The 19,659-nt window shown below is 43.7% G+C and overlaps 1 protein-coding gene across 1 annotated transcript in view; it reads left to right on the top strand.

The window, feature by feature from the left end:
* The window catches only part of LOC146181338 (uncharacterized), a 36,675-nt gene extending 30,523 nt beyond the window's left edge, over positions 1-6,152 (top strand). The window contains exons 7-9 of the mRNA XM_084575766.1: positions 1,227-1,385; positions 3,550-3,660; positions 6,009-6,152. Coding sequence (XP_084431892.1) covers positions 1,227-1,385; positions 3,550-3,660; positions 6,009-6,152 — 414 coding nt within the window. The remainder of the gene's footprint in view (positions 1-1,226; positions 1,386-3,549; positions 3,661-6,008) is intronic.
* Positions 6,153-19,659: the final 13,507 nt, after the last annotated feature.

Below are 19,659 nucleotides of genomic sequence, written 5' to 3'. Positions count from 1 at the left end.
GATCGAACCCACGTCCTCGGGATCAACAGTTGAGCGTCCTAAGATCTCAGCCACCTTATCAGGGTGGAACATAACTGTAGTTCTATTCGGGGCCTTTTATTGGCACTGTCACAATCACACCCAAAGTAAGTTTAAAATAAAATTACTTTTTCCACCTAGCGACATATAGAGATACGATGACTACAATACAAAATGGCTGCATTGAAATTAATTTTGTAATTGAAAGCATTTCCAGTGTTTCCAAACTGTTCAGTGGTTATAAATTATTGTCCCAGGTTCTTAAAGCCTAATGTTGATGTGAAAGCCAAGTGCAAGAACAGTAAGGTGGTGCAAGCGTCAGGGCTTGGGGACATTTCTATATACCGTAATAAACCTCACTTAATCATGCCCACGCTGCTTGCAACTGTATTTGAAAACTTAGTATTCAACTAAATGCCACGAAGGTGCGGCAGCATAATCAACATGATTAGCAAAGATGCAGAAAGCTAAGTGAAGTGATTTTGATATTTCACTTTAGTTTAATGAAGTAAATCTGGACTTCTTACGTCGTTTACAAAAGTGATCTAGCATTTTCTTGTTCATGGCTTCATACACCCCACTGGCATTACAACCACCTGTGGTTAAGTTATACATCTATGCTGCAAGAGTTCATGCTGTAGATTAAATGCACCGCGTCGGAGAGCTTGTTTTTTTTTTCTAATTCTCCGTGCTTGTTACTTTTTGTGCGTTCACAGGAACCTCCGTTAATAAGGGGAGGTAGATATTTTATCTAATGAACGCAAGGGGGTTGAATTCATCCGGTGCCCTCTACTATGTCGTCCCCATAGCCTGAGTAGCATTGGGACGGTAAATCCTATAATCCTAAAACTAAACCAAAATGGTGGAAATTCCAGTTCAAACTAACTGCATTTGCTCTCAATTATGTATCTATTCAGAATCTACTGTATTTGGCTTCCCCTTCTCTCTCGCCCTTCTTCTCATTAGTCTACCCTCCCTAGGTGGCTACGTACGACTGACACACAGTCGTCTTCGACAGACCTTTGCATTGGTACTTCGAATGTTCAAGGACTAAAAGGGTGATATTTTGAAGCTGTAATACGACAAAACCTGAAACGTTGAATCTTGTCATTTCCGAATGTCGTCTCACTATGTAGAGCATCGCCATTTCTTATGTACAGTATCTGTGCAACTTCCACTCTTCACATCGGCCCTGTTTGCCCTCGTAGGAAACTCGTGTGGGAGAATATGCAGCTGCGGTCGCCGCCGCCAATTTGTCCCCGTCTGGCAACCACTGTATCGCCTTTAGTCTGGCCGCCATTAAGTACAGCGGGGCCAAGAGCATCGGCGATCCCGCTGACGCCGTTGATAAGGAGAAGTATTGCTCGGTACGCACGTGTCTTTGCACTGTGGGTCATAACCACGAGCTTTTGATTAATAATGCACTAGATGCTTAAAGGATCATGCAAAGCACATTGCTCCTAGTTAGATTATCCTTTTGCGAAACATCCTGATTGTCGTGACCTGAATACAAACCGTTATTTCCAGTCATTTCGGTTTTCGACGTTGTTTTGCCGCGACATCGACCTTTTGCTTTTCTTGAGGTGTATGCGTTTTTAGTTTTGAGCATATATCGAAAAATGTATAATTCTAGAAAGTACGGTTATGCTAATGAAGTGGACCAAATGCATTCAGCTGCTGCAAAAAAAAAAAAAAACGCGTGTTGTTCAAACACGTCAAATAGGGCTGCGAACGTTGGCCCGGCTAATGTACGGGAGCTGTCAAACGTTCTCAGGCCACAAGCTATGCTTCTGATCGGCATAGTGTGATACTTGAGATCTCATTTGAAGGTATCATTTATCTCAGAGTTAAGAATAATGCTCATTCTACCCTCCAAGGATATTTTTAGATTTTGGGGGAGTCGTAGCTACCTGACAGTACTCCTCAAAAGGAAAGCTTGTGGCCTGGGAACTTTTGACTGCCACTGTACGTCAAGTATGAGGACGCAGATATAGTAGGCACAATAAACTTCGTATAGGGAGACAGCGGGAAGGGGGGGGGGGGGGGGGGGGGTCATGCCGTTTTAATGCAATATCGTTAATACGCCCATGTCTAAAAAAAATTTTATCCATGAGCGTTGTCGGTGACAAACATTTCAAGCGTCGCAGCCTTGAAATAATCATTCGCATAGCTCTGACAACTTTAAATACATGACAGCATTAACGACCTCATGAGGGCAAAAATGGTCCGGTTGCGTTGGCAACAACTGTTTGAAAGTGTACCCTCGAAACGAGAATGACCTCGGCAGGGGGTAGGTGGCAGGCGACAAACACCGGAACCATGCATGGCTTCTCACCTCATGTATGGTAGCCTTCGATTATCCGAGCCTTCCTCTGGCAGGTTGTAGATGGCAAGTAACACGCCTGGCACATAAGGTCGCAGGTGCAATGGTGCTCCGTCTCTTATTTCGCTTTCGGTCATCAAAGCCGCCGGACATGTTACTAATCGCGGGATTGTGACATCACCAGACCACGTGGCGTGGTCGATTGATAAAGTTGCATCTCGTGTAGCTCCATTCGTATGGAAGGATGAGGTAAAAATTGAATAGACCGGACCCCTGCAGTCCGCGTTTGAAGTATGCTCGCCTCAAAAAATCCCGAGCGCCCCTCTATAAGGTAACACGGAAGGGTTCACTTCTCGGACAAGTGTTTTGAGATCAGTTTGTGCTCGAAACCTTCTTCTGAAAGAACTGGACTGCTGCAGGACATCCCGTGTGGTCTAAGTCACCTAAAAGAAAATTGCCAACACGCAAACGATTCAGAGACGAGCATTTTTGTATTTGTCATTTTCTTACCTTGGGGATAACATAATCACGTGGCATGCTCTAGAAAAGGAATGCTGTCCTGTTTAGAGGGTGAATAAATTTATTTGATCGTTTGTAAATTTTTCGTTTACTGAGCATCATGTGCTGATGAATAACGCCTCTCCGTAACTCATAGGAGGAAAACGATAGTGCAGCAAATGACATAACCTAGAGTGCACCCGAATGCTAAAGAGACTTCAACCGAGGACGAGAAACATGGTGAAATGAGCAAGCCTGTAAGGACCCTTACAAACACGAATTGGTTCCATCCATGAAGAAAGCAAGAAGTTAGAATCTTTTACGCACATGCACATACTTTCACTCACTGAGGCCTTGCAAAATAGTTACCCTTGAGTGCTGTGATAAAGCAGTGCTTGTGGCTATTTGGCTTCCTAAAAATAAAGCGTTACATGCTGCTTCTGAGGAGGACGGACTTTCGGCCGAGACCCTGCTGCTTGCACATACGCGGGCACAACGGCTGCGAGGCTTATGCAACGTGGACCAGAAGGAAGCAAAAACACCGAGAACAGAGTTTTAAGTAATGTTCACGGGTGAAACTAGAAACGTGTTAATTATTTTCGCTTACGTCTACTGTTCTCTCGCCAAATGTGCTTTCAAAGAAACATTTCCTTGAATGATGATTGGCAAGTATATATGCATAACACAATTAAACTTTCAACAATTTCCAGAACGAGTACAAGCGGAAAGCCGCTACTAAGGCCGACACGGATCCTGCGCATTTTGTACTCAACGAAGGTGGCCTGTTCGTCTTCGAAACACCTGAAGGATTTGAGGAAAAGGTAAACACTGGAAAACGTGTGAAAATTCGAAGGTTACTGTGAATGCTCTCAAGAACTGTGACCACCAGAGAACACAGTGAAAGTATTATGTGGGCATGAACACGCCACTAATGTGAATTTCAAGCAGTGGATCCTTATGCCCATTATTTAAAAAGTAAGGCATCGAATACCTACTATTCATCGAGTATCGAGTGGCCAAAGAAAAAAAAGCTTTATCGTCTTGAAAACTGTGAGCTACGTTTACCTGGTCAAAACTAACATTTACCATGATGCCGAAAATTGCTACTTGCTATAACCCAAAAATGAACAATAAGTCTGTGGAAGGCAATGTAGAAAGGCTAGTGCTCTTAGAACACAGATTCGTGCAAAGTCAATGGAACAGATCAAAACCACCTGGCTTGTCTAGAAGAATGGTGTTTTTAAGGCCCCAAAGCTTGACGCAGGCGCGTATCATAAACGACGAATCAATTTGGCTCATGACGAGAAAACATTCTGGATCACCGGAGTGTAAACAAAACCAAAGAACGTAATTTTGAGCCGAAGTTTGGCGACTGCGACCTGTGACAGAGTGGCCCATAGTCCCCCTTGTAGCTGTCCACTGGTTACACCGACTTAACGCTTACTGCAACGGCGGCGCCTCCAAAGGAAGAACCGGATGCAATAAGAGCTGCGTTAAAAAAAATTGCGTTCATGAAAGGCAGATAGTGCAAGGGACAGCCAGACATCGATTGAAGACGCACAAACGGACAGGGTTCAGGTTACAACGAACCCTTGTATTAGGTGTAAGCAAACTAGCTGTTAATTTCGATTTCAGTGCATGAACGGTTTTTCAGTTTTGAGCGATAACGTTAACGAAGGAAAAGACTGAATCTCATTAGGAGCATATAAATACCTGCTTGCATGCACACAACCTTACTGAAAAAATTGTATGAGGCAATAACCTCACATTTTTTTCACACAATCTCACTCAATTAGCATAAGAAATCACATACAAATCGCATATAATTGCATAAGATCTCATAGTTTCTTGTGCATTATCAAAAATTATGCGAAATAATTTATGATAATGATGTCCACCGAATGAGAGTCTATGCGATTTGGTGAGATGTTGTGAAGTTATTGCCCTGTAGAACTTTTGGTTTTTCAGTAGGGAAGTTCCGACTTCAGGGATAAAAGGCACAAACAAATGTGTTTCGAACAACAATCAGCGAAGTGAGATAAGGAAAGGCAGTTACATCACAACAGTAGCCGTGCATGCTAAGAGTGTAAATATAAATTGCTGTGTTCTCAGTGACGTTGGATACAATGTTGCAGTAGTCATAGACAAGCACTTACGTTGACCAATAAGCTTACACCAAGGTGGGCGGAAAGATCTGTCGTCACAGGGATGGAGGACCATGATATATAGGTTTACGAAAAATATATTGCTTATTATTATTATTATTATTATTATTATTATTATTATTATTATTATTATTATTATTATTATTATTATTATTATTATTATTATTATTATTATTATTATTATTATTATTATTATTATTATTATTATTATTATTATTATTATTATGAATTCTTAAATGCGCCTTTACTATTTCTTTGCTCCTGAGGAAGACGACGTCAGTACAATCAGAATGTTCAATTGGGCAAGTTGGTAGACGTTCATAACTCGTCCCGCGTCTTTCTCGTTCTTGTCTACGGTTGTTCGCGCTATTTTACAATTATGAACGTCAGTTCAATGTTCCTTTCTCAGATCCAGTCTTCCTGTGGAAATGTGTAAACTTGGTGCGTGAATGTGGAACAATTATAAAGTAATTATGGCGTGAATTATGGTTACTCCTAAGCCCACTGAAATAAAGTAAAATGGCAATAATAATCGTAACTAGAACACTAACCATATATCTAAAAAAGTAAAGCCTGTAGCTAACAGGTGCTTTTTCAAGAGTGAAAATCCCTTCCAACCCAAAATAAACATTTCAGGCTGCTAACGAAAACCATTAGTTCATTTTTGACATAGTAAAAAATAGTTTCATAAACTGAGAAACATGAAGTATCTTCGTAGTGCTGCATCTTTGAACGTGCCTTCTTCGAAAGTTTATTTTATGTGCGGAACACGATCTACAAAGCAATAAAAAAGGACTGAAAAGTATCTCTGAGATGTATTAGCAGTCGTCACACGACGACGTATTTAAATGCGACCGTTTAATTGAAAACATGTTCCTCCTCTGGTTACAACAAAACGACGATGTTTTTTTTTTTTTTAATTTAGCACAAAACATTTGGATAGTCATTCATATTTGAAATTTGCGTTAAAGGCTGGAATCTCACGATACTGAACTCTTTCCTAGGTGAGGAAGATCAGTGGGCTGCCCAGCGCTTGCATCCTCGTGGACGATGTCTATTACGACAACCATGAGTGCAGTTGTGCTGATAAGAACTTCAAGCTGCTCCGCACTGCGCGCAAGATTCTATGGAGAACCTTGAAGCGCTGACAGCCGACTCCTTCTGTTCAACAATTTTGGCAACTTATTATTTTAGTACTGAACAAATATGTAAATCAGACTTTTATACTGTGCAGCTCAGCTGTGCCCGTCATATCCAAGTCGAAGAAAGCCGTCAGTACAAAGGAAATTGCGCACTTTGAGAAAAATTGCTGATGGTTTAGCTCGATTAAACCTAGCGTGTAAGCGAAAGTTTCGTTACTTATGGTTACACGTAGTAAAGCTGTTTATTTATACATCGGTTGGTTGTTTGGCTGTTGCGCATCTCACAAGTGAGCGAACGCGCCGTGGAGATAGTTTTTCTCAGCTGCGGAAAGAGTACGGAGCATGCATAGTGAGATGCGCAGCTAGCGGTGACCTCACTCTTGGCGACGCGGGAGCAGCGGCGGCGACGGCGCGCGACGCACGTCGGTGGTAGGGTGCCTCGATGGAGCACCGCCATTCAGAGTAGAGGCATCTCTTGGAAGAAGGCAGCAGAGCAGGTAGCAAAACAAAACATAAGAAGCACACACAAACACGAGGACAACGCTTGGCTGCACTAATAGACTGAGAGGCTTCTGGAGGCAGGACATCCTGAGTATTTGCTGTGTAGCATAATAGAAAGCCAGTGGTATCATATATTCATGGCTTGACCCATAATTTGATAAAGATTGGTCACAGACACGGCATCCGAGTTATTCCGACGGCACCAAACCGAGCAAAAGGGAAGTGTGTGCGGGTGAACAACTACGACTTCAAGTCTAGATGCAAAACTTCGCATCGGACAAGGTGCTCCAATTGTATTCAGGTGATTGTTCATCAGATTCCCTTGCATTGTGGAAAGACATACATTGGGCAAACAGAGAGATGTATCAATGGCAGGATTGGCTATATCGGAGAAGTCTGGCACTAATCTCGCAGTGCACTGCAAGGACTGCGTTATTTGTAGAGACCAAAAATGTCCAGCTGACCTTCACAATGTTAAGGTTTTGAAAAGAATTAAGGATAAGTTAGCAAGGGAAATTTTTGAAGCATGTGCAATCAGGTACTCGGGAGATCAGTGTGTAAGTATGCCTTCAGTGGTATTGTTGAAAAAGGAATTAGATTTTTTGCGCACACGGGCAGGACGTTAAAGATAAGGAAGAAGTTGGCTACAGACGTGAAGTTAAGGGAGAAGATGTGCGGGTTCTGGTCAATATAGTTGTCAGTGCAGCGTTGTCCTCGTGTTTGTGTGTGCTTGTTATGTTTTGTTTTCTTACCTGCTCTGCTGCCTTCTTCCTTGAGATGTGTGACGAACTAGCTCAACGTTGAACTCTATTATTAGGGTAGAGACAACCTCGCCGACGCCGCCACGTCGAAGCACACGGAATCCGCTGCGCTAGCATACGCAATAGCGCCATTCTTGACTTCGGCGCTTCAGAGTGCTTTGACTTGAATCGTCTTTTTCATCAGTATCGCATTGCGAGTAATTTCACTCTTAATAGCCATTTACCATACAATTGTCAAATACGTAATTCTACGACTTAATTTTACGGCCTCAAATGGCCGAGCTTGTGCAGCTGTGGGATTGTAAAACATGTTAGTATTTAATAGATCATTTCTAAGGCATCTTCTGCTGCCCTGTACGGGTGGAATAAATTCTTATTGTTCTTCACGTGGCCTTTTGTTTTTGTTCTTTTTAATCCGTTGCTTTGTTGACGGCCACGCGTCAACCTCGGTTGGATTCGCTTTCGTCACGCGGGCTGTTTCTCTTTTTTGTGCTCGCAGAACCTGACGACAGTCTACCTTATAATCGTTCGAAGTGAAACTGAGACTTGTTAGGACGTATATTGCTTAGAAGGAGCAATTACATGTTTACAGGCAGATGCTGGTATATACTAACGATGCGTAAACTTCAGTATATGAACGTAGCCACAGCGTTTTTTTTTTTTTCTCGGCGCCTGCGAAAACCTATTTCTCTAGTTGTTGATAGCAGAAATGCTTACGCAAATTTTTTACTCGTTTATTTTTTCTCGTGGGCTCTGATTCGCCGGGAATCCGTGCATTCGCTCGCGTGCAAAGTTCGCTTGCACCATGCGCACCGGTTGCTCTACTGCGACTTCTCTGTTACACTTTACTAATCTCTACTGATTAATAAACTATGCGTGTGAACCTACACAAAAGCTGAATTTGAGGTCGTCATAAACTATAGATGTTTTCAGAAAAATTTGAATCCAAAATGAAGGAAATCGACTTTAAAAAATTTATTCATTGCAAAAAGGCAACCATAAAACGATTAGATGAAAAAAAACTATTATTATGGATATGCTTGAATTACATTTTCTCTCGACTGGAATTGGTTCTGAAACGTCAGGCTGTTGTAAAAATAAATGCTAGACACTTAAAGGTTCAGCTTTATTGCTGCTGGCAAGAAAAGTATCTAACGAAGCTTATCAACCTCACTCTAGCCAACAGTAAAGACAGCAAAACCGAAAACGATGCGAATTTGAAAAAGCGTAGCTCGTTGATCCTGTTGATGCATGGTACGTGAAAAAAAGCAGCTAAAACGACGCGTCCATAACGAAAAGTACACCATACGACGCTGGAAACACTTAAATCTTCTTTTTCTTGAAATTTTATTTTGTGTTTCCAGCGCCGCTTCTGTACTTCTCCTTTGAACGCGGCGCTTTTCCTTTTTTTTCCTTTGAGCACGCTGCCCTTTTTATAAGTATGCAAATGAACAAAACAGGTACGTTTCCCATGAGCGAAACATGCGCTTTCACTGCCCCACATAAAAGTGTGCACATCCGTTGATTCTAGGAGAAAAGTGTGCATACTTGTGTAGAACGCAGGCACATGACTCTGAATACGGCACAACAATAAACCCAGTACAATTCAGAAAGCTTTGTTGATCGTCAAATCTTTGAGATAGCTAAACGTGAACGATGATTCCATGACGACATGCGATCAGCACTTCTGTATAAGCTGTACAAAAAGCCAGTTACGTGTTTGTGTGTGGTGCGGAGAAGTGTTGCACATTGAGGAGCGAACCTCTCTTCAACAAGTCGACTTAAGAGAGGTGGATCACGGGATAGAACTCTAAGAAGAGAGGATCTCTAAATGCGACCGATACCCTGCATGCCTTTTGCTATTTTCAAACCGGGTTCCTCGGCCGTGTTGGCGATTACCTCCTTTCTGCGGCTCGAATATCCGCCTGGACGGCCGCCATCTACCCGAGTACCCCGAATGGCCCGTCCCAACTACCAGCTTTGATTTCTTCACGCGCATGGAGTGCTTAACCCGACACTCTGCACCCTTGACGGCCCTTAGGCGCATCCGGTGGTCGTTTCCCCATCCGGCACAGGGCTATGCAGATGTGATGCTTCTTTGTTTGTTATGTCAGTTTTTCTGAGAGCACAGTTCCTGAGCAAATTAATGTCCACGATGCTAGTCAGTGATATAGTGAGCTAGATTACGGCACTAAAGTCAGTGCGATCGAAGGCACCTTGAAGAGTGCAGTGCGCGCGTCGTCAACGCCAGCGGAATTGAAGGTGCGAGGGCGGAAGTCCGTGTGCGAAAGTGCATCAACAACGAACTGTACATTTGTAATTCGATGAATATTCATATAACTACTGTACCGTTTCATCTCTTGTTCGTTTGTGGAGTCTTTTCTTTCTCTTTTCTTTCTTTCTAGCAGATCGACCTGTAATCGCTTGCCCTCTCGTCCACATTCTACCAGTAGCCGTAATCCACAAACGGTGTATCAAGTAAAAGCCATATGCTTCCTGGCTTGCGTAAGTTGAGAAGGATTTTTTCGCCGTAATTAGGGTGGACCTAAATGCACAATATCACCATGTGTGCGCCTATAGTAGTGCAAACTAGGTTACCTAGGCGCTTATGAAGCTGTTTAAACTTATAGGCTGCACACATTTTGATGACGTTCTTCACAGTTCAGTCATTTTTACTCTCATTCCAACTTTAGCGTGTAATGCGGTGGCTTGATTTCTATGGCATATTCAATACTCTGGATCACCAGCACTTGCCTCCTGTAGTGACTACAACTCTATTTTCTTGACAAAATAATGACGATCTAATACACTTGAGGGCTCTTTCTCAATACGTTATTGTATACCTCAGTTGAACAATTCTACCTCAACAGGCACTGTCTGGCGGCCTCCACGTTGTGCCCGTGTTAGGTGCGGAAATCAACGCGATCAATCCGGTTTTCGTTGGGACGCTTACTTTTTAGGGAGGCGCCTGCTTGAAAGCCTGCTTCGAAACTCGATCGGCGTTTTAGTGCGATAGCGTTAAACAACCGTCGCTCAAAACATCCTGAACCGGCATTACCGTTGTGAGTGAAAAATCACGGACAAGGCGTCGACAGTTAACTGGTACGGCTTTTCACTGATTCTCCAAAGGTTTGAGCGACTTAACAACACTATATCATATCGAAGAGTTGAAAAGAGCCACCTATTCGGGTTTTTCATTTGAGGTGTGAGGGAGGAATAAGTGCTCGATGCCGAGTTAAGCCTAGAACATTTAGGCTATTAAAGCACATTCATACGCTTTGGTACAGCAAAAGGAATGGGATATACTCAATTGACAAATCCCTTATCGATACTAAACAACTCCCTTGCAAAAATGTTTTTTTACTCATACTAATATCGGCTCATATATAGTCAAATCCAGTGCTCTCTCTATAAACCCCTATCCCAATATTCTCTCCTCTATCAAAAGAGCCTGTTTGTTCCTTAATTTTTTGTTGGCCGTCCTCGTTCAATCTTTTTTGTGAAAACTGCTTGAGCATTTGCCGGTCATAGTCTGTGCATTGACCAACTTCCGACACTGGGAACGCACCACTTAACCCCTGAGGACAACATAAAGAAGACGAAGAAAACTGACCACTCAGACTGCAGCTTCTACTCTCCTTCGGTGAGAGTGCGAAAGGATGTGCGTTGCCTGAAATTTGTCAGTACTTACATACCAACATCACAGCTACGGACAGATTTCCTTGCTAATTGTATTCCAAATTTTTGCTTCATATTTTTTCTTTCAATAACTTTTGTGATCTTAAATCTTATGTTTTTGTTTAGTTGTCAATTACTTTAATACACTAATTCAGTTTGTGTAGGACATTTGGCAGTCCACACTGAACCCTGGCCAATCCCCCTTCGTGGGTATGTGCCAAATATCAAGGCTGAAGAAGAAGAAGAAGAAGAAGAAGAAGAAGAAGAAGAAGATATCTTTCCACTGCTCCTGCACCTGGGCAACGACCAGCTGCAGCTTGGCTGCAGTCTTGCTCCGAAATGATTTTCAGCCCGATGTCTCCACACGACGAGATCTACCGGCGTCTGGCCGATAGGCGACCCGCCGTCAGCCCCCGGAGCGTGTACCAGGGCCGCGACAACGATTTCCTCATCCTGGCTGGCTTCGTGGCCACCCTTGGGGCTGTGGTCATCATCTTCCTCCACTACGACTTCGCCTCCACGAGACTCGTGAGGCCGTCCAGCATCGCCATCTCCACGCCGCCGAAGTGGCAACAAGAGGGCGGCAGTAAGGAATGGGTGGGAATATCAAAGCGAAGGCTAAGTGGTCAGCCATGGTTTAGACTAAACAAAAGGACGCAAGTTTTCCCCTCATGAATCTTTATTAACATCGACAACGAGGCGAAGCCCACTGCAAAGTGTTGCTTAGGGACTGTGATTTTGAGCTACTGCTATCATTAGGAGTCCTATATTTCACTGTTGATCTAATCTTTATTACTATCTTTTCACCTTATCTGAGCAAAGCTGGGGCTATAAGGTTTCATCGGTGTCTATTTATATTAACAATGATAGCTACATTATAAACGTCTAACGTCTTACCCTGGTACAGGCGTCGCCGTAATAACAGTGTGTCTGTTGTGGCCGAGAAGTATATTACGTCCCCACTTACAAATCACTTTATGCAAAGCGCGCAATAGGAATGAAGCATAGCCTTGTTCTTCAAATGATCAAACAACCAGGAACCACGTGGCCACATGGCGTTTCTGCGCAGATCATAACGACCCGCAGAGCATAAGGGGTGACGATAAATGTGGCAGGAGGCATCCGCAGTTATTTTTATTGTCAAGATGTGTCGTTTATACTAAGTGATTTATATGTAGTCTTTTCGAAGTATTGAAATTCATGCATAAATAAGAGCATTGCGAGTTCCTTGCCTAGTTTCGCTAAGATTTTGGAGCTTAGTAGTTCCGTATCATTGTATAGTTGCCATTTGAAATGGTCAAATTCGAACGAATTGAGTTTTGGGAATTGTGTTACTAAATTTCGGGGGTGGCACACATACGTTTGTAGGACACCACTAATTTGGTCACACTCGAATTGCGTTAGAAATTAATTTTCATCAAATTCTGACAGGGTCATATGTTGGGGGTCTAAGGAGCCATATGTGGGGGTGGCTCGGCCCCAATCTGGCGATCATCACTGATTCGGGCATACTCGATCGAATTATGTTATGCTCCAATTTTGATCCAATTCCGGTAAGGTCGAATTCTGGATGTCCACGGGACTAAATTCTGTGGTTGGCCCATCAACATTAGCTGTCACCATCGAGTTGCCCATACTCTACATTAGAAACAATATTTCTGCCTTTATATTAATTACCCATGCAATAGATTATTTAAAATTCGGGCGGAACCGCTCTGATCACAGGCTCTGTTCACACACTGCCGAAACTATCTGCTGACTAACTCGGCCGACCAGCTCTGCCCATTCAACTCAAAGGCCAAAAAAGTCTTCTGGTTTGATAGGAAAGTATGAAGAGTGTCGTAGGGCGCGACCAGTGTAGTTAATTGAGAAGATGTAGAACGATGACTATCTTAAGAGCGGATATTTATGGCTAGAACGAAACATGTCCAATACACTAGGCGAAGAAGAAAAGCGGAGGATTGGGGGAAGGGGGAGCGGCTGGAAAATAGGACAGCAGGGGCGGAAAAGGTGAACCAGGAAGCGTAAGGTGGAATTTTGAAGAGAGGAGAGTGACGGGGCCATGCAAGTGGAGGCATGTTCAATTTATACCGTCTGATGTGTAATGTATTAAGCAGAAGCGAAACGGGCCCCGCGCCGCCCAGAGACAAGGTCGACCTGACGCAGTGACTACTGCCACTGTTGGCGTAACTCATGCGTAGACCTCGCCTTTCAGCAGGGTGCATTTGTCCGGCACCTCAAAAACATCTGCCACTTCTCAGATCTCAGGTCAGTTTTGTAACTATCCAGAACTGGGAAAGGAGTTCCAGCTAAAGGATGATTACGCATGAGTAACTAACAGTAATTTTTACGTGGCCGTATATATGTCTCTCTGAAAGTCTTTACATAAGCGTATGGCAAACGGGGATACCTGAAAAGCATCGCTCTAGTTTCGCATTACCGGATATTGTAATGGTCTTCTCAATTTTTATCATCAGCACAGATTGACTCAAGTTAATAGAATTTATACCTATACGGAGTTAAGCAACACTCTGCACTATACAGGTAAACTCAGCCGCATACATCACGCCGTTCAAGGCTTGCCTCCCATTTATTTTCTCCAGGTGCTGATTATGCACTACAAATTTTCCCGTCCCATAATAATCTGGAGAGAATTAATGGTACATATCGCGATGTACAAACTTTCTATTGCTGAAGGTTACATTCCGTGGGGTGCCAGGCGAGGCTCGGAGGCAACGCATGAAGTGCTCGAGCCGCGAAGTCGTTCCAGGCGTCCCCCAAAGGCCGAAGCGCGGAGCGCCCGTAGCGCACGAGATTTGCCAAGGGATCATCACCGGCACAACCACAGCGGTCTCCTTCAGGCATCGGCTTCTTCAAGCACTTCTCAACAATCCCCCACCGGACCCATGTGAGTGCCTCTCTTCTCACTTCTGTATCAGCGTTAGTTTCATTTGTAATAAACTTTTCTGGCATTACGGGCAGGCTTCTCAAAGAGCTCAATTGCGAGCATTAGGCAATGCTGGAACTTGCAGGCATGATCTCTTAGAGTTGATGCGGTCGTTTCGAACCGGTGGACTGGCTCTAGGTCATCTTTTTCTTTACATACTGCAATGATATCACATCAGTCTCTTATCATTTACTTTAAGTTGTAGAGGTTGTAGAGAGGATAACATTCTTAAATAACATATATGGTGTATTCACTTTATAAGCGTTCGGAATACTTCCTTCTGGCATGCCTTGAACGTGGACTTTTGCTATTTGTGGACATTAACTGAACGCAGTGACTTGCATGCCCTCTATAGACCAGGCCGTTATTCCTTGTCCAGGCAGTGCAACGGCTCGGGTTGCGAAGTCCTGCAGGAGCAGCTCACCACGTGGGTGGATCCCAACGTAGATCCCTGCGACAACTTTTATGCGCACGCGTGTGGCCGCTGGACAGCTAACCATTCGGTCACCGCAGCAGGAGAGGCGATGGTGTCGCCGCGGACTCTGCGGCTCCGCCAAATGGAGTTGCGACTGATAGCCGAGTTTAAACGCGGCACAGACGACGGCTCACTGCGGTGGCCTGCCAGGCTGTGGGATGCCTGCAGAAAACCCGAGGCTGAGCCACGCTCCAAGGAGGTGAGTATATGTCATTTTGTGTCTCTGTGTCCGTATGACTTCTTATCGGTTCTCATGTGTCTTTCTGTCTTTCTGTGTAACTGCTTTATTAGTATTTCTCCAACCATGTCGCTTGGAGCAAGCAAGTCTGTGAGTAACACTTGTTCCGTATCGTTGTGCGTCTGTCTGCTCACAACTTGTTTCTGTTCATTTACGTGTCCGTACGGTTGCGTATACTATTGGCGTGCAGAGCCCCTCCATTCTCACGTTTTCATTGAACTCGAGTACTGCGCTAGAAAATTGTTCAGAGATGTGTACCACGTTCCCTACAAAATGACTAAGAGCTAAACCGCACCACGTCTGCTGCACAAGCTTCTGCTCATGAAAAAAGAACCTCCACGAACTCCAAGGTGTGTGCAAACCATTTCACGTTTACATACTCAAAAAGCACAAGCTCTCAGATCGCCAGGATGACAATTTCTTGTACCAGTGAGTCAGCCCGCGAGAGTTAATTTTGAGTGCAAGTTACGCTGTTACCGTTTACTCTGAAGGAAACCTATGGGACACATGTACAGTTTTACATGAAAGCGTCTCACGCCCACTGATGACCCTGTTTCCGCCGTAAAGAGACGCGTCATACTCTTCAAGGGCGGTAACTATCGCCGTTCTGCGTTAATAAGGCACCAAGAGAGAGCGTGAGAATTGCATTGCAAAATGGGGGATGCCTAGCTCTCCTGTTAGTGTTGCCGAATAGTTAAGGCGATGTTTGAGGTAGGTAGACGCGGCTAATGAAAAGAAAACAGTTGCGACGATTGTGTCAATTAGCCACAACTCTAACTTACCGCATGGTTGGCTGCATCCGTAGGTGTTCGACAATATCCTGGCTGAACACGGGCTGCTCGGCTTTCCCTTCACCAGTCAGTCTCAACAGAGCGATGGAGACGACCTGTCAATGGCAGCGGCAAAGGTGCTGGCGCTCTCCGGCATTCCAGCTATCGTGGATGTGCGAATCGTTAGGGTGAGATGCTATCTGAACTGAGTCAGTGTGTCAGTGGAAATTTATTTAAAAAACCTTATGAAGTGATATCGATCGCGGGACAACTTGTGAACGAAGCAAGAATGCCAAGGCCCTCGATTTTCGCCCACCGCTGTTCATTAATTAACGCTGATGTTGCTATTAAGCCGCCACAAACATATCATTGTTCTCTATCGTGACTAAGCGCCGGCGCCAGTTCTCCAGTACAGAATAGGCGGTAGCGAGATTTGTACTAATAAACGACATCATGGGCTCATTTTTACAACAGCAATCCAGCCTCATCCCTCAATACCTACGTCACCAGAGGCAGTGCGCTTTTGCAGAGGATTTCTGAAATGGACATTAATAGGCGTTATACTAAAATGCGAGCATGGACAAACTATTACACCTCGAAACTTGCAACAGCTTTAAAATGCCCCTGCCAGGTGACGGCCAGTGAAGTCGCAGGTCGCTCACTATCTACTGTATCAAATCAGCGGTTAACTAATGCCGAATTGTGATATATGCCATGATAAAAAGGCAAGGTGATGAATTATGTAGAGTCGTTGCACAATACGTTCCTTCATCTGCGCATGTCTACCAAAATTGTCGCCAGATAAACACAGCCGTTTTACTAAATGAACTTAAGTGGACACTTTGATGTTAGCAAAATAAGATAGTACGGCATTTCTTGATTTTGTTGTCGCTTGCTGAAGACGCATTTATTGACGAGATATATCAATTCGAAGGGGAAGATTTTTTTTTTTCCACCGTTTTATTTCTCTTCGTTTTAGTTCTGAATGTAATATTCCTTCCCTTATGACGTGATAAAAAAAATATGAAGTGCACATTTACCTAAATATGGTTTGGTTTGGTTTTGGGGACAACGTTCCAAAGCGACTCAGGCTATGAGAGATGGCATAGTGGAGGGCTCTGGAAATTTCTACTACCTGGGGTTCTTTAACACGCATTGATATCGCACAGCATGCGGGTGCTAGCTTTTCGCATCCATCAAAACGTGCCCTCCGCATTAGGTAAACGTGGACTCTGTGCTCGCGCAAGGCGAGCGGTGCGCTCTAACAGTAGCCGATATTAAAAGGTACCACTGGCCCGAGCCGTCAGTTCGTCTGCACTAGTCATAGGCCCTGTTTCCGAGCTCAGCGACTATGTTCTCGCCGCAGACACCGGCCTGCACCTTAGCGACCTCCACCCCACAGAGCATGCGAATGATACGATCCTTTATAGAACCGAGGCAGTTTTACTAGCAGAATATCAACAATGTCCGAGCGCCAAGGCGACAGTGTAGGCAGCAAAGCAAGCCTATAGGGGCGTGGCCGCTGACATCACCGAGCCAACGTCACGACTACCGAGTAAAGACTGCTACGTACGGGCGTTTTTAAATAGCAAAGGGTGAAGTATGCATTTTGGCAGAAGAGAAAAAAAAATAACACAGGCTCAATTTCCTCGATTCTATTTCTTTCCTTCCATGTTGTATTTCTTAATGTGATATCTGGTCCCTCGGCTTCATTGCTGTTGGTACCTTAAGTGACTTACTCCAAATAACTCGGCGTCACTGCTACGCAGGGAGAATGTAAAGCTTAGTACGCGTTATGCTAATTAGGCAGATAGGTCATTGTGTAACAGGAATTGTGTCTTTACTATTCTGAGACGACGACATAAGAGCGAACATTCGAGAAATTATAGTATTTTGAGATACCTCAGCAACATCCGATGAATATTAAAGATGTGGGCCTAGGTGACGTCTAACATCCGGCCAAAAGATTCAGCCCACTTGGAAGGCAGTCGGAAAAAAAAGTGATAGCTTCAAAGCTTCAGAAAAATGTCTGTAAAAAACCGCAGTTACGCTACACAAGCAATAACAATGCAGATTGTATCAGCACCGCCGTACCGTAGTGGTGAACTCACCCCGGAACAGCTTTGAAAAGCTGAAGTTGAAATCCTGCGCAGGGTTTTATTGTTTAATCATTTGCGGTTGTTTTTGTTGATTTATATTTTCCTCGTAAGTACCCGTGATATTTTAAAGCTTATAACACTTTTTCAAGTCTTGCTTTTTTTTTTCCTGCACCCAAGGCAAGCGTGTAATGCAGTACCAGCCTGTACGACAGCATCACCTGGTTTTGTGGACGTTTGGCCTGAGCAATATGTATCGGTATAACCTATCCTGTAAAAATTTCAGACTAGATTTTTCAATAAGGAAGCGACTACCGAGAAAATTTGGACTTGCCCTACTGCTCGCGCTTGAAAAAAAACAGACGCGCAAAAAACGAAACTACGTGGGCATACAAAACTGACCCCCCCATGGCACCGCCAAGCGCAATTTTTCTTTGCCTCATTTTTTCGTCTTCATTGCTTTATAAAAGCGCGCATGTAGTTTCGAAACAAAACAACTAAAAAAAAGTCAGCTGAAGCGGTTTCGGATTTCGACAGCATTAAAGAGGACGAACGTATGAACATAGAGGCAACGAATGCGAATTCTTTTGGTGATAGCATTTGAATTGCCGAATAAAATACCGCAGTTGATGAGACATCTCCGCAATGCACCGAACCGGGCATGGGCCGCAACAATGACGTCACGTAGGGCGGCACTAGGTTTCAAGCAAAGAAGCGGTTGCGCGACGGGAGAAACCCAACGCCACTGAATGTATAGCTTTTGAAGAGTTGTTTGGCAGCATCGGATAGCGTACGTGAGCATGTGGGCGAAGCGAGGGTAAACATAAAAATTCGGCAAAAATGACGCCAATACGTGTTAACTCCGACACATCGAAAAAACTTGACTTTTAATCTGATTGCGTCATAATTTTAAATGCTGGCGCACATGCTTTCACATGCTTACCTACAAACTTTGTACATTCTGATCGCTGTATTTCGGCCAAATGTCTAAAAACCACTTCAACTAACCTTTAACAATTCAGACATGTAACCGTAGTGCATATTAAGCAGCCTCCGGGATCCCTTGCACGTTATGGCGCTTGCTCTTGCGAGCATAGGCTGTGGCGGCGAAACCTACATTTCTGTTCTTGCTCTTTTCTCTATTACAAAAGCCTTCAGTAAGAGTGGCATTTTTGTATTTAGAAGCTCATATTTTGTCGTTAGAATATATAGTATTAATAATAATTAGTTCACAGGAAGGGAAAGGAGCAGTATCTGTCACACTTGTGCTGTGGACGCCCGAACCGCGCCGTAAGGGAAGGAAGGAAGGTGGGAGAGAAAGTAGAAAGAGAGAAAGGGGAGCCATAGTGGAGGCCTACGCAGGATTTTCGACCACTTGGGGATCTTTAACGTGCGCTGACATCGCACAGCACACGGACGCCACTTCGTTTCGCCCGCCGACTTCATTTTCTCTTCAGTGTTCCTTCGAGAGTCGATTTTAAGTCGAAATTCTTTATAGGCTCATGAGTGCGGACAGGATTAATGCGTCCACGGAGGGTGTCATACAGTCATTGTCAAGAATGAATTGATTGATTGATGACTATAGAATGGGTGTATAAGGTAGAAGGTTAAAAAAACGTGTCTGTGTACAATATTTCTTTGATGTGGAATAGTTAGTCAATCAATAAGAGCCAAAAACGTCAATTACTTGTCAAAATAGCCAAGGACGTCGGATAGTGTGCAGACCTCAAAACAACTAATGAACTCAAAATTGTATAAAATAGATCAAAATCAAGCAAACAAACGTGGGAAAACAGAAAAAGAAGCAAAAACGTAAAAAAGAGAACGAAAGAAAGTGAGGGAAAAAGCGGCAAATTTGTGCAAAGAGACGGACGAAAGGCTTTCGCCTTAGAGCACATAAGAGAAATCTAAATGCCTCGAAAAAAAATTTTTATGACAGCTAGGGAAGTTTTTCACTCGTCAAATTTGTTTTCTAGATTATTTTTAAAACAGTCTCATGTTAATATCATCGTCAACAGCTTCTAATATTTGAACACTAGGCGTGAAT

The sequence above is a fragment of the Amblyomma maculatum genome, chromosome 8 (assembly GCF_055883805.1).
Source record: "Amblyomma maculatum isolate TAMU_Amacu chromosome 8, ASM5588380v1, whole genome shotgun sequence".
NCBI classification, from domain to species: domain Eukaryota; kingdom Metazoa; phylum Arthropoda; class Arachnida; order Ixodida; family Ixodidae; genus Amblyomma; species Amblyomma maculatum.
The sequence above is the reverse complement of the archived record's forward strand: the minus strand, read 5'-3'. Positions and strand labels throughout refer to the sequence as shown.